Source organism: Stenella coeruleoalba, assembly GCF_951394435.1.
Source record: "Stenella coeruleoalba genome assembly, chromosome: 19".
Lineage (NCBI taxonomy): Eukaryota > Metazoa > Chordata > Mammalia > Artiodactyla > Delphinidae > Stenella > Stenella coeruleoalba.
The window spans coordinates 53,368,213-53,383,216 of NC_137165.1; the positions used below are offsets into that span (position 1 = coordinate 53,368,213).

Sequence of the window (15,004 nt, forward strand, 5' to 3'; positions counted from 1 at the left end):
GTTTTTCTGTACTTGACCCATTCTCTTCGGACATATACACGTTTCCAAACTCTTATCATTGTGTCTGTGGATTTCTTTCCTTCTAGTATATATATTACTTCGCTTTTGCTTTCCTATTCCTTCTGCTGTAATCCACAGTCCTTTAACATTTCTTCCTAGATTCTTTAACCAAGGCCTATTTTTTACATCTATTTTTGCTCCAGTATTTAATTCCATGTTTATATATATATATATATTTTTTTTTTTTTTTTTTGCGGTACGCGGGCCTCTCACTGCTGTGGCCTCTCCCGTTGCAGAGCAACAGGCTCCACAGGCGCAGGCTCAGCGGCCATGGCTCACGGGCTCAGCGGCCATGGCTCACGGGCCCAGCCGCTCCGCGGCATGTGGGATCCTCCCGGACCGGGGCACGAACCCGCGTCCCCTGCCTCGGCAGGCGGACTCTCAACCACTGCGCCACCAGGGAAGCCCCATGTTTATATTTTTGCTTCTACCTGATTTTTCTTTTCCCAGTGTTCAGGCCTAAGCTGATGATTATAGTAGAGGGAGAGCACTATTTTTTAGTTTTAGTGTTTTAATCCATGTGGAAGGTTATAGGTTCCTTTACTTTAGGCTTAACATTGTCTTTAGTTCATTAAGTTTTGTTAAGATTGCAAATAAGGTCTATAACAAACATGCTTGTTCCCAGTACCCCCCTGCCTTCAGTCTTCCGTTAGGAAAGAGGCATTGGGCTTCTAGTTTGTGTCCACTGTAGCCGTTAACTTGTAGGGGTGAACTTTGTAATTTTTTGTTTTAAAATTTCAGGTTTAACTCACATTATCACTATGGATCTTCATCAAAAGGAAATACAAGGCTTTTTCAGCTTTCCTGTGGACAACCTTAGAGCCTCACCTTTCCTGCTTCAGTATATCCAGGAAGAAGTGAGGAGCATCAATAAATACCCCATTGTCCTCAAAGGAGACCCTATGTAGTTCTTCTCTGGTACCAGATTTCAGTATTGAAAGGCACATCCAATGATCAAATGATCTCTCCCTTAAGTCTTAATGCCTGAGGCAGTCAGATAAGGTCAGCATTTAGGCACAGAGGATAGTATTTTTTAAAGAAATTAAAAATGGATTTCCTTCTAAGTATTTTTAGCAATTTGCTTATATTTCCTAAAATGAAGGTTTGGGGAATTCATTATTTTTTATCTTCTTCATGTAGCAGACTTTGGCAATGACGCTAATTGATAAGGGTTAAAAAATGTTAAAATGAGTGAATGAAATTCTAGCTTGTTTGTTTGCTAGTGTGGGTCATTGTTATAGGAGGAAAAAAATGTATTGTCAGTACCCAGGTGTTATTTTTTTGATACCTTTTCAGTATTTTCTTATTTTTCCTCCAAATCTAGATTCCAAATTATAGGAATGCAGTCATCGTAGCTAAGTCTCCTGATGCTGCAAAAAGGTAAATAAGCCAGACATTTATGCACATCCCTTTTGGGTGTTTCAGAATCCGAGGTCTGTCTTAATACGGCTTGTGAAAACTCATCAGCTCCAGCTTTCCTCCAAATCATTGTCATACCCCAAACCACAGCTTTACCTCTAGTTTCCAAACAACACGAGCATTTCTCGGAGTTACTCATTTTTCCCCTGGGAGAAAATGAAGTTCTTCCTTCAAGTTCTCAGGAAAAGGAAAACAGGAAGACTGTGGGCGCCTTTGAGACAGTGGTTTTTGAGACCTTTTTGAACAGAGTTCTTCTGAAGATGAGGGACTTCCATGGCAGTCCAGTGGTTAAGACACCACGCTTCCACTGCAGGGGGCACGGGTTCGATTCCTGGTTGGGGAACTAAGATCCAGCATGCCTTGAGGCGCAGCCAAAAAATAGGGGAAAAAACCAAAACAAACCAAAAAAGCCCTGAAGATGAGTGTGAGACTGTTGGACAAAGGGTAGAACCAAAATGATCTAGAATCAGATACCAGCCCACATCCCATCTCGAGTGCCTCTTGAGGCATTTACATTCCGGCCTGGGCCGCACTTCCTGATTTGTAGAAATAATTCCTTTGCATATCCATAAAAGGTTAAGTGATATTTTCATTCTGTGGTTAACAAAGTGATGAAAAAGCAGCGCTTGGGTTTTCCTTCCCATGAACCTCACCCTTTCCCGTTATCTTCCTCTTAGGGCCCAGTCGTACGCAGAGAGGCTGCGTCTGGGTTTAGCTGTGATCCACGGGGAGGCTCAGTGTGCAGAGCTGGACATGGATGACGGCCGTCATTCTCCCCCGATGGTTAAGAACGCGACTGTCCACCCTGGGCTGGAATTGCCATGTAAGATCGGCTCTGTGGTTTGATTCTATTTGTAAATGGAAGAAAGTTTCGAATAGTATGAATGCCTAGGAGTTAATACCTATGTAGATGCTGTTGTGGTATTTTTAAATAACCGAATGGTATTATGTTGATCTTGCCTTTTGTCAAAGATTTTGTTACACGCTTTTGTAGACTAGGTAAGGACAATTGAGCATATCTGGGCAGCACTTGGCGTTCAGAGAGTGAAACAATTTTAGCTTTAGTAAAAAAGATATATGTGTAGTGGTGTGAAATCTTAAGCTTTTTTATTTTGGTAAGATGGATGATAGCAACCATTGATCACATATCAGGCTTTGGTGATCAGGTAACTTTAGCACTTAATTTAGTGATGTAGCCCTTTGACCTGATACTGGACTAATTTATTTTTAATCCAACAGTGGAAGCTATTTACTTCGGTGGACTTTTGAGTGACAATAACAAGCATTCTATGCTGGAAGATATATCATGGTTTTTAGAGGAAGGAGAGTATTTCTTTTTAAAATCTGTATCTATTTGCCATGCCTCAGAAAGATACAGACTAATACATTGGGGAAACATTAGCATGGTTACACCGCAGACAGGTTATTTCAGACAGGCTCCTGTCTAAGGTATAAACATTACAATTTTTTTTCCCCATTCTGTAAAATTTCCACTGCTCTGTTTTCAACTTTGGAGGTTTTTATTATGAGAAACAAGTAATATACTCTTTAATTTTTAGTGTCACAGCATTTTTTTTTTGAGATTTTCATAATTAAAGTTCTTGAATAGGGAATACATTCACATATTTCAAAATTCAAAAAGTATAAAATCCTTTATGGTGAAAAACCTTTCCACCCACCCACCTCCCCCCTCTCCCGCAGCTACTCTGATCTCCAATGTGGTTGGTTTCTTGTGTATCCATTTAGAGCTTTTATGCAAATACAAGCAAATTCCCTCATTTTCACACAAACAGTTAGTTGTATGTTATACATCGTTCTGCCCCTTGCTTTTTTCATTCAATAGCTCCTTCTCAGTCCATACAGATTTCTGTCTTTACAGTTTCATAGTATACTGTTTATGGATATGCCATAATTTATTTAACGAGTCACCTGTTGATGCACTTATTTTTCTCCCAACCTTTGGGTATAAAAAACAAGGCTCCAACAGTAATAAACGTCTGTTGGGAATTCCCTGGCGGTCCAGTGGTTAGGACTCGGTGCTCTCACTTCTGTGGACCCAGGTCTGATCCCTGGTTGGGGAACTAAGCTCCCACAAGCCAAAAATAAAACAAAGAATAATAATAAATTTTAAAATAAAATAAAATAAACATCTGTTGAGTCCCTATTATGTGCCAAGAGCTGTTCTAAGCCCTTTAGTAGATCTTCGAATTTGGTCCTTACACAATAGTACGCATAGGTGCTCTTGTGATCCCTCATTTTGCCAGTGAGGAAACCGAGACACACGGCCGGGGCTGGTGGCGCCAGGGTTTGGAATGTAGCTGCTGACTCCAGAATCCACACGACTTTGTTTTTTTAGTTTTTTATTTTGAACTAACTGCAGACTTAGAGAAAAGGTGAAAGAATAATACCAAATTCCTCTCTACTCTTCACTCAGAGCCCCCAAATTGAACATTTATATGCCTTTTTTTTTTTTCTGAATGATTGAGAGTGAGTTGCAGACATAATGCCCCCTTTATTGCTAAATACTTGTGTATATTTCCTAAAAACAGACTGTCTAATATAACCACGTATGATTATCAGACTCAGGAAAATAACGTTGTTACGACACTGCTATCTAATCTGCAGACCTTATCCACATTTTACCGGCTGTCCCACCAATGTCCTTCAGAGGAAAAGAAAACAGTTTTTTGGGGCCCAGGACCCAGTGTAAGATCACACGTTGCACCAGTTGTCATTTCTCTTTGGTCTCAGTTAATCAGGAGTGACTCCTCTGTTCTTTGTCTCCAGTGACCTTGATATTCTGAAGAGTGCAGGCCAGTTATTTGTAGAATATCCTTTCATTGGGGCTTGTTTCTTTCCTCATATTGGGTTGAATCACTTATTACTATGATTTTTGTCAAATGGAGGTTTTTCTAATTCCCCTTCTTCCCTGTCCGTTCAGTCATTTATATCAGTGTGGATTTGTGGAATCTTGTTTTATTCAGCACGTTATAGTCCATTGCTACTACTTGTGTTAACGCTCAAACTGTCTCAGACTTGGCCAAAGAGGACTCCTTCAGGCTGCCTCCCATGTTCTTTGGACGTGTCCCTATCATGTGTTGACTCTTCCTTGTTACTTTCTGGTACAGCTAGATGTTCCATGTTCATCTCATACTTTCTTAGCCCTGGGATCAGCCATTTCTCCACGGAGCCCCAGTTCCTTCAGTGGGAAGTAGTGTTTAGAAACCAAGATTTGGGCTCCAGAGTGGATACGCTCAGTCACTGTACGTCATTGCCTGTGATTAACCTCGACTTACATTCTTTCATAAGTGACCGAATGTATTTACGGGATAAAGACCAAGAAATCAGATTATTGGGTCAGAAGTTAAGTTGACAGATATTGCCAAATTGCCACAGTATTTTATATGGTGAGATTCTCTTCTGAGAATGTTGCCTTATTACTTATTGTAACAGTGTTGTCATTCCTTGATAGATGGTTGGTATGTTTACAACTTTTATAATCGCCATAGGATTTTCTTTTTCTTTAATTTTTTTTTTACTTTTTTTGGTTGAGGCATTCGGGATGCCAGGGAAGTCTCCATAGCATCATTTTCTATGATCCCCTTTTATAGATTTAGCCAAGGGAATTCTGAAAAAAATGTTATTTCTTGTATGTGTAATTGTATTCCGTACCTTCCAAATTAAATATGCTTTATGTTTATGTATCAGTTTTGCTTCTAGTATGTCATCATAGTTTATTCAATAGTAATGAAGATGAAGACATTAGAACAAGGACAAAGGAAAGCAGACTCTCGGAGTCTGTGTATTTTTAAGAAAGAAGAACTATGTTATCTTCCTGGAACCCATTTTTAAATTTAATTTTATTTTTTGAAGTATTTTTGATGTGGACCAGTTTTAAAGTCTTTATTGAATTTGTTACAATATTGCTTCTGTTTTCTGTTTTGGTTTTTTGGCCAGGAGGCATGTGGGATCTTAGCTCCCTGACCAGGGGTCAAACCCACAGCCCCTGCATTGGCACGTGAAGTCCTAACCACTGGACCTCCAGGGAAGTCCCTGGAACCCATTGTTTTAGAGCGGTAGTTCTCAAGCGAGGGGGCTTTTGCTCCCGAGAGCATATTTGGCAGTGTCTGGAGACATTTCTTGGTTGTCTCAGCCGGGGGGCATGGAGTGCTACAGGCATCTAGTGAGTAGAGGCCACAGATGCTACTGAACAGTTATCCAGCCCAGAATGTCAATAGTGCCAAGGTTGAGAAGCCCTTTTTTAAAGTAATTCATTAAAAGTGAGGTTGTATAAATGTTTCTCTTTTATAAGATAGAATTGATACCTCCCTGATGGCAAGGAATCTAACGAACTTGACAGGATTGTGTGTCAGTGGTTCCACTGAACAGTGCTCTGTGTTTGCCACAGTGGTGACACTTAAGAGCTTGGAATGCAAAAATGAGAGGGGGGCACCTGCTCTGCCGTGATTTTCCTGGCTTGTTAATTTTACTGGTGAAGGTGTGGCTTTCAGCACTAAAGTGAAAACCGACATCCGCTCCTCTTGAGCATTTGTTAAATGTAGGTTTTGACTTGTTTGCATGTAGATAGCGTTATGAGCTTGGAAGTAATTTCAGTTCTAGTTCTACTGGCGACCTTATTTTATTTCGTATATCTCTTTTTAATGTCAGTCTGTTGATAAAGTTTGACATTCCATTGAATTAGAAATAGACCGAGATCAAAATGGATAAGGAATGAATAATTCCTCTTAGTCCCTTTTCACTCTTTATTTTAGGAGAGGAAGGTTTTTTGATTCTGGCGAAACAGTAAAAGAGTGTGTGTGTGTGTGTGTGTGTGTGTGTGTGTGTGTGTGTGTGTGTGTGTGTGTAATCTAAAGGATGGTTGTAAAAGCAGCACTATTTTACCTGGAAAATGCCAATTATAAATGCAGAAGACAATTTCCTACTTCCTCCATAAGAACATTGGAAATCATTTGCTAAATTGACATTTTTACTGCAGTAAGTCGATGTAGTTTTTTTTTTTGTTTTTTTTTTTTGTGGTACGCAGGCCTCTCACTGTTGTGGCCTCTCCCGTTGCGGAGCACAGGCTCCGGACGCGCAGGCTCAGCGGCCATGGCTCACGGGCCCAGCCGCTCCGCGGCATGTGGGATCCTCCCGGACCGGGGCATGAACCCGTGTCCCCTGCATCGGCAGGCGGACTCTCAACCACTGCGCCACCAGGGAGGCCCTGGGGGCATTTTTTTAAGCCTGTGAGGTCCTGTTCTCTTGATGCTATCATGAAGTCTGTCTCGTCTTTTAGTAGCCACCAAATTATGTATCCAGTTTGTGCCAATCCCAAAGGCAGTTATGAGCGGGGACTGACCCTTTTTTTTTAAGCCTTGATCCTTGCCATGCCTGTTTTTCATTTCAAACTGACAAAAGTTTTTTGGGGAGAGGCTTACAGAGAAGTCAACAGGAATACTGTGACATGCATCAAACGAGAGCTGAATTTCTGTTGATGTCTGATGAAGGTTACTGGCTTTCAGTCTTTTTTTTTTTTTTAAATGAGGAGTCATTATTATTATTATTTATTTATTTATTTTTGCCTGTGTTGGGTCTTTGTTGCTACGCGTGGGCTTTCTCTAGTTGCAGTGAGCGGGGGCTACTCTTCGTTGCAGTGCGTAGGCTTCTCATTGCAGTGGCTTCTCTCGTTGCGGAGCACGGGCTCTAGGCGTGTGGGCTTCAGTAGTTGTGACACGTGGGCTCAGTAGTTGTGACTCACGGGCTCTAGAGCACAGGCTCAGTAGTTGTGGCGCACGGGCTTAGTTGCTCCGCGGCATGTGGGATCTTCCCGGACCAGGGCTCGAACCCGTGTCCCCTGCATTGGCAGGTGGATTCTCAACCACTGCGCCACCAGGGAAGCCCAGTCTTTTTTTTTATTTTACAGAGAAAAATGGTCAAGAAAGGGGCCGCATCTCTTTAAGAAGCGGGTAGGTCAACGTAACCACCTACCCACATGGTTTAATTTAAAGACAGAATTTGAGGAAGGCTTTTCTGATGTTGGTAGTTTATTTCCTCCCCCTTCTAGGTGATACTTATACGCAGAGCCTTTTTGACTGCCCACATTTAACAAATTGCCCTTGTTTCCAAGATGGGAAATCAGGAAATGTCTACTGAAATTTGCCTGTAAAATAGTGCTGAATTTCAACTCAGCTGGTTTGCTAGTATACGCAAAGGGACATGTTCTTCCAGGTTTGCAGCGCCTATAGATAGAACTCAGCTAAAATGGATTGCTTACTGATAATTACTGAACTATATATACTTACCCTGAATTTATTCTATTCCCGCTCCCCCACTACTAGTTTAGTAACTATTTCAGAATTTAAAAAAGCTTTCCAGAAAAAGGAGAATGTTTAGCCTGTTCTTCTGAAATATTTCCCCGCCCTCAGTTTACTAACCTCCTTTACAGGGTGAATTCCGATGTCCCTTCTGCATCCTGTAGTTTGCTTTGTGCACTGATGGGCCGTTTTCACATATAAATTTTGTAGTGAGATAAGAAGCCTCTACTTTAAGGACCAGTTAAATCAGGAAAAGATGATGGACTTGTGGTTATTGTCTTCAGCTTCCTAACTTTCAGGAAACCGATTATGTCAGTGGTGTAGTTGTCTGATAATAAGGTTACATTGTCCCAGTAAGGTCGCCTTGGAAGAAAATGAAGTAAAGCCGGCTATTTATCTGGCAGTCTGGCAGCCTTTCCCTGTTTACTTTCTGCGGAGCGGCATTTATTTACATCTGTTTACAAGTGGAATATTTCTGTTTTGAGTGGCATCGCGGTGCTGCTTTTGTGCCAGTGAGATCTCTCTTGCTCTGCTCCCCGCTGACTTGAGGCCTGAGCCGCCCAGCGTGGCCTGGCTCTTAGGCACACGGGGCTGCTGAGCCCTTGAAACGTGGCTGGTCCCAACTGAGAATCGCTGCGTGTGGAGAATGCACACCAAATACGAAGACTTAATATGAAAAAAAAAAAAGTAAAACATCTCTAATAAATTTGCATATAGATTATGTATCAAAACAATAATATATTGGCTATATTGGGTAAAATAAAAATCTATTAATTTCACCTACTTCTTTTTGCTTTCTAATGTGGGTACTAGAAAATGTAAACTTACTTTCATGGCTCACCTTCCCTGCTGTTGGACGGTGCTGCTCCGGGTAACCTGTTTCTGAGAGCACCCAGGTTGATTGAGGGGAATTTGCATATTCTTTTAATCGTCCGCCCTGGCTCTGCCACCACTTCCAGGGAATGGTGTTGTGACGACTACATTTACCTAGTGATACGTGACTAACTGAGGTCTTGTGATTTGTTTTGCTTTGCTAGTGATGATGGCCAAGGAGAAGCCACCGATCACGGTAGTCGGAGATGTTGGAGGACGCATTGCGATCATTGTGGTAGGTCACAGTCTTACTGTGCAGAGATGACATTACTCTTAGTAGGTGTCCACCTTAGGATTGGTGTCCAGTGACGATGATGCATTTAAGTGGACCCATCTAGCCTTTCTCACCCAGGCTCCCCTAGGACAACTAGGAGAAACTTTTAAACAGATGAACCGGGATTATTATAACCTACAGGTGTAAAAGGAGCACAGTAGTAGTACCTGTAAGTAAATTCGATTCCATAGGTAACCTTTGTCTGAAGGGGTCTGTGTCCTGTCAAACTAGCTGACCTACTCAACCTTAAGCTCGTGGGCAGTGAAGTGAGCTGAAGGTGGGCTGTTCCATTCTCACTAACAAGAACGTGTGTCTTGTTCTTTGTTACTTTAACACGATACACGTGCTCCCAGCTCTAAACGCCTCTGCTGGGCCAGAGGATCGGCCCTTTACAATGGCTCACTTTATTTCTCCGTTCCCTTCTATTAACTTTCTCTTGGAAAAAAGTAAATGAGACACTGGCTATGTGGGATTCATCAGAAATTTGAAACAGGGAAAGGAGTCTTGGCAGTCTCCTGAACTCAGGCCGCAATGTCGCGTATGACTGTAAGGCTTTGCTGCTCTTTCTGTTGACAGTCATGCACGTTACAAGGCCACGCAGTTCCAAATGGACGTTCAGTCTTTGACCCAGGCAGATAGCTCTGATTTTCCATTAGACATCCTCTGAAGCAAAGTGCAAGGAGGCGTGTGTTTATAGATGGGGATGGAGGGAACTTAGCACTAACACTGGTCTCTTCTCAGGATGACATCATTGATGATGTGGAAAGTTTTGTTGCTGCTGCGGAGATCCTGAAAGAGAGAGGTGCTTATAAGATCTACGTCATGGCCACTCACGGCATCCTGTCTGCGGAGGCCCCCCGTCTGATTGAGGAGTCCTCCATCGACGAGGTCTGTCTGCTCTTTTTTTTCTTTTTTTTTGAAGTCTTTAATTTTTTATTTTATATGCAGAGAGCCGTTGTTTCTGCGTAAGGTAGATGTCCTGAACGACCCATTCAAGGAAGTTGAGTCACAATTTGCTGCTCTGTTTTCCGTGAATAGTTAAATGGCTCATTCAGTTTTTTATATTTTTGAAATTTTCTTTTTTTAATATTATTTTTAATTAATTAATTTTTGGCTGCATTGGGTCTTCGTTCCTGCGCATGGGCTTTCTCTAGTTGCAGCGAGCGGGGGCTGCTCTTCGTTGCTGCGCGCGGGCTTCTCATTGCCGTGGCTTCTCTTTGTTGTGGAGCGCGGGCTCTGGGCGCGCAGGCTTCAGTAGCTGTGGCTCGTGGGCTCAGTAGTTGTGACGTGTGGGCTGAGTTGCTCCGCGGCATGTGGCATCTTCCCGGACCACGGCTCGAACCCGTGTCCCCCGCATTGGCAGGCGGATTCTTAACCACTGCGCCACCAGGGAAGCCCCTCAGTCAGTATTGCTTACTGCCTCTCGAGAGGACTGTGAGATCGTGCTTTGGGTGGCTAGTGGTCTGTTGGGGCAGATGTATAGTTAGGAATATATGTCTGTTTTCATAAAGATTTGGTCTGTGTACTTCAGTATAATTTGTATTTCAATATGATTTGATACCATAGTAGCGTTTCTCTCAAGACTTGAATTCTTCCTTGATAATAGGAAGGTTTCCCGCAGTGCTGGGGCTCACCCTATCATTTCTGCATACGTAGCCCTGACCTTCCTAAGCTTCTATTTTGAATCATGTAACCTTTGCCCTGTGTAAAGTCGGGTTAGTTTGTAAAAACTGTACTGAGTGGAATAAGGTTTTATAGTTTGAGCCTTGGTCTGTGGGTACCACACGTTAGGTAAACTTTTCTGAGTGACCATGTTGGGCCGCACATATCAGTAACAGCGTTTCTTTTCCATTACTGCAACGACCAGGTGGTGGTGACGAATACTGTCCCTCACGAGGTCCAGAAGCTGCAGTGTCCCAAGATTAAGACTGTGGACATCAGTCTGATTCTTTCTGAAGCGATTCGGAGAATCCACAACGGGGAGTCCATGGCGTACCTTTTCCGAAACATCACAGTGGACGACTAGCTTTCCTGGTTGCCTTGGCCCTGGAACTCCCAAGGAAAACGTGTGAAAAGCAGTGCCGTCAGTTATGTACACAGCATTTCCTTTCAAGGGAGGCAGGTGGTCTCTCTTGCCAAATTTGGTGGGTAGGAGGCATTAAGATGGTCAAGGGGAAGACAGAGATCACAGGTCCATGGCCTCAACTGTCTGTCGTCGGCATCCTGTTCCTTAAAAAAAAGTTAGACACCTTCCTGAAGAGAATCTGAAAATCTTGTTGATATTGAAAGGGAGTGAAAGGGAGATAAAGTCCTAACTCTCTAACGTTCATTCAGTTTGTTTCCACCGCAGGGAAACGTCCGTGTTAATGTTGAACTTGGTTAGGGCAGCTGAGCACCCGGCACTGTTCCTATCCCAGTTGTCCTCTCGCCAGTCAACTTCATGCACATCTTTTACAGAGAATCGTATTTTTCTTTGAGAAACTTCTTGCCAGCCGCCAGTGAACAATGAAGCATCTGTGGTGTTACTCCTAGCGAGGACATCAGATTAAAGAATCACATCCTAACTCTGGATCTCCGAGTTGCTCTTAAATTGCAAATAAAAGAATTTTCTGTCTTGCTAGTGTCTTCACTACATTGCAGAGCTGCCCACTCTCCTGCCTTCTGTCCAGACTCTGCAGAAGCTGGTGCCTTGAATGTGGGGTGGTGGTCCAGGTCCATGGCTCCTGGACATAAGTCTCCCTCTGCAGGTTCCCTTCACATTCCGTGACGTTAAATTCTTGTTGAATAATATATTTTCAACCTAAATTTAAAAAAAAAACAAAAAACGTAACCGTACTTTTCCCTGTGTGACAGGTGACACTTAGGTTGGTTGCATTACTTAGGACTGCACTTGATCTTTCTGCCACCATTTTAAATTACATAATCACGATTCTAGTTAATACCTTATTTGTCGGGCAGGCCTTGCCGCAAATGTAGACTTTTTATACCTTTTAGTCTGATCCAAGTCAGGACTGAATGAAACAGGCAGGAGGAGTGTCTGCCCAGAAGTGAACTGTAGTCTCTCATTGGTTCTCATAGCTCCTAAGAGATAATAAAGGGCAATTCGCTTATTTGTACAATTGTATTTCTCTGCAGGGAGGTTTCCTGGACATTTTTCCCCCTTTCCCAATGACTAGGAAAGTTCCCAGCCCGCCATCAAGACTTGAGCACATTTGCTTTTTCAAGCACACAAAGAAGTTGCCTTTTTTTAATAATCCAAGTAGGGGAATTCTGAGAAAAGAACTAAATTATCAAATAATTAGCATGGTTGTAGAGGAAGAGCCGTGGACTGTTACTCAGGAGACTGGTTCTGTCCTGGATGTGGGGCAGATGACCAGTCCTTTCTGGCCCTCTGTCATCGGTTGTGGAAGGGGAGGTTAGGAATTGAAAGCTAAGGTCCTTTTCAACCCCAAATTCCATTTATATCTGCAGTTAATGTTATCTTTCCTATGTCTCTAAAAGAGATTTTAAATGTACTTATTTAGCAAAAGCGTTTAGGAGAATATATCTCCTGGGATTAACAAGCCCTTTGCATTGGTATTTAGTGAGTCCTAGTGTGTGCCTGGCATGATAGCAAGTCTCAGGGACATGAAAATGGAAACGTGAGGGCGCGGGAGCTGATGTTCTGGCCGTAGCTAGTGTAGTAGTAGCAGTCACATTCAGTAGAAAGTCACTGAACTTAGAACGGTTAAGCCCACACACCACACCACAGCCTCCAGTACAGCTGATGCTCAGTCCTAAGGCTTCAACTTCAACTTTGTGATCTGGCCTTACATTTTCTTTTTTTTTTTTAAGATTTTTTTGATGTGGACTATTTTTTTTAAGTCTTTATTGAATTTGTTACAGTATTGATTCTGTTTTATGTTTTAGTTTTTTGGTCTTGAGGTATGTGGGATCTTAGTTCCCTGACCAAGGATCGAACCCGCACCCCCTGCATTGGAAGGCGGAGTCTTAACCCCTGGACTGCCAGGGAAGCCCCCAGCCTTACGTTTTCTAATGTAAGAGTGTAAGTGCACAGAAGACTAAAAATAATTTCTTCTTTTGATGATCTCAACAACCACTTGAAGGCCTACTGTGTGTCAGGCTCTGGGAATATAATAGTGAACAAAAATCCTTGGGTGTTACCCTCAGGGAGGTTTTAGACTCGTGTCTAAAACTCCATTTCCAGGAAACATTGCTTTTATTGGAGGGGGAGGGAGTGAACATGAAGGGTTTCCATTTTACCAGTTCAGACTAAACTAAAAATTTGAATTTGAAAAGTAGTTAAAATAATACACAGTATAGATGCAGTTACAAGTTTTCTTTAGCTTCCTGAATATAAACACTGAAAATTGTTACCTGTTTTCTGGGAGAATCTAGTATGGGGAAGTCAAGCCTCAATTGCTGAGACCATCAGATTCCTCTGGTCCTGTCTAATGAGTCCTGCCTTGTAACCAGGGGAGATGGCTGGCGCTTGACCAGATGTCTGTTTTGAGATAAATGAGGCCAGGGCGGCGCAGAAAAGGTCTGTCAGCTGGTGGCTGACGAACCGCCTGGGTAGTGAGTGGTCTTTTTCCAGGTTACCTTCCCGTCTGATTGAGCAGAATGCTATGGGAACTGTTCCCAAGGGGCCAAGGTCTCAGGACTGCGTCTCTTAGATCCGTGCCACCGCCCTGCGAAGGGAACAACTAAAACACAGAAAACATAGTGGCCATGAGGCCTCTTAAATCTTCCCACTATTGTGGCCTCCACAGGAGAGTAAATCAGCTGGAATCTAGGTGAACCTTACGGGGTATCCCCCTCCCCCCTCCCCCTCCCCACAAAAAAGAAAAACTGATGTGTTTCCTGGTAGGAATGCCTCGGTCCAGCCCTATAGCGCCGTTTGGGAGTGTTTACTGAGAACAAAAATTGGTGGCACCTTGGGTGTAGCCAGGGCTTCCTGACCCACTAGGACTGGCTGTCTTCGGGGGTCGGGGGTGTCTTCAAGGACGGGCAGGTCTCCGCGCTGAGGCCGGCTCTCTACGGGGCGTGTTCTTGCGCGGAATCCTCGGGGCACGCAGGGGGCCCCCACAAGCGAGCAGCGAACGGGGCCGCGCACCCAGTTCTAAACGTCGGCCAGCCGCCAAGGCAGCACTCCAGGGCTGGAGCTCGGAGACCGAAGATCGGACGGTGGCGGGCTGACGGCGGGGGCTCAGCGGTGCCCGGACCCCCGTTTCCCGGGAGCGAGGAGTGGGAAGCCCGAGGGCCAGGCGCTTCCTCTCCGTCCCCTAGGCAGGCTCCGGACTGCGACTGCTGCCTGGAGCGGCGGGACCCAGGGGCGGGGGTGCCCTGGGGCCTCGCAGGGGCCCGGAAAGGCCCCAGAAACGCGACAAGCCGTGAGGGGGGCAGGGCCGCCGGAGAAGGCGCACGATGCCGCCCGGGACGACGGCGGCCCCCTCGGTCTCCCTCCGGGAGCTGGCCGATCTCGCCATCGGCACCCCAGAGGTGGGCGCCGTCAACTTCACGGCCCTGCACACGCTCATCGTGGCCATGCTCAAGAATCTCAACCTGCAGGATACTCGGATCGACTTCCCGTCCCCGATGCTCGAGCAGAGTCGCTTGTTCGAGTCCCCGCGGGTCTCAAGCAGCAGGGCACAGCTGCAGGCGCTGGAGAGCCAGGTGGAGGACCTGGGCGGGCAGGTCCAGGACCTCAGCCTGCAGCTCGAGACCATGGGGGGCCAGGTGCAGGCCATCGTGCAAAACTTCCCGTCCCAGGCCGGCGGGCTGGACGCCCGGGACTGGCTGGAAATGAAGGATGTGCCCTTGCTTACGGAGGGGAAAGCACAAGTAGGGTCGACGAAAGTCCGGAAGGACGGCGAGCCGGTACCCAAGGTGGGCGCGAGGGCTGTCCGCCCCTCCCCCCGCCCCGGCCGCTCTGCAGCGGCCCCTGGAGCTGAGCCCCGGAGGCGCACCTGGGGGAGGAGGCCGGAGCCGGCAGACGCGGGCGTGGTAGGGCCCAGGCCTGCTTGCGGCCTGGGACCACGCGGCCCGTGCTCTACGTTTCAGG

General features: G+C 44.9%; 2 protein-coding genes across 3 annotated transcripts in view; both read left to right on the forward strand.

Moving 5' to 3' along the window:
* Window positions 1–11,557, forward strand: part of PRPSAP1 (phosphoribosyl pyrophosphate synthetase associated protein 1) — a 30,879-nt gene extending 19,322 nt beyond the window's left edge. For both annotated transcript variants that reach the window (XM_079904187.1, XM_079904186.1), the window contains 6 exons: window positions 802–917; window positions 1,385–1,440; window positions 2,157–2,302; window positions 8,831–8,901; window positions 9,682–9,828; window positions 10,808–11,557. In XM_079904187.1, coding sequence (XP_079760313.1) covers window positions 802–917; window positions 1,385–1,440; window positions 2,157–2,302; window positions 8,831–8,901; window positions 9,682–9,828; window positions 10,808–10,966 — 695 coding nt within the window. In that variant the 3' untranslated portion in view covers window positions 10,967–11,557. The remainder of the gene's footprint in view (window positions 1–801; window positions 918–1,384; window positions 1,441–2,156; window positions 2,303–8,830; window positions 8,902–9,681; window positions 9,829–10,807) is intronic.
* A 2,647-nt stretch (window positions 11,558–14,204) lies between these two features.
* Window positions 14,205–14,950, forward strand: LOC307177813 (uncharacterized protein; the record flags this gene model as incomplete). The annotated part of the gene is made up of 2 exons (XM_079905243.1): window positions 14,205–14,820; window positions 14,879–14,950. The coding sequence occupies exons 1-2, from the start codon at window positions 14,368–14,370 to the stop codon at window positions 14,948–14,950; spliced, it is 525 nt and encodes a 174-aa protein (XP_079761369.1). The 5' UTR covers window positions 14,205–14,367.
* Window positions 14,951–15,004: the final 54 nt, after the last annotated feature.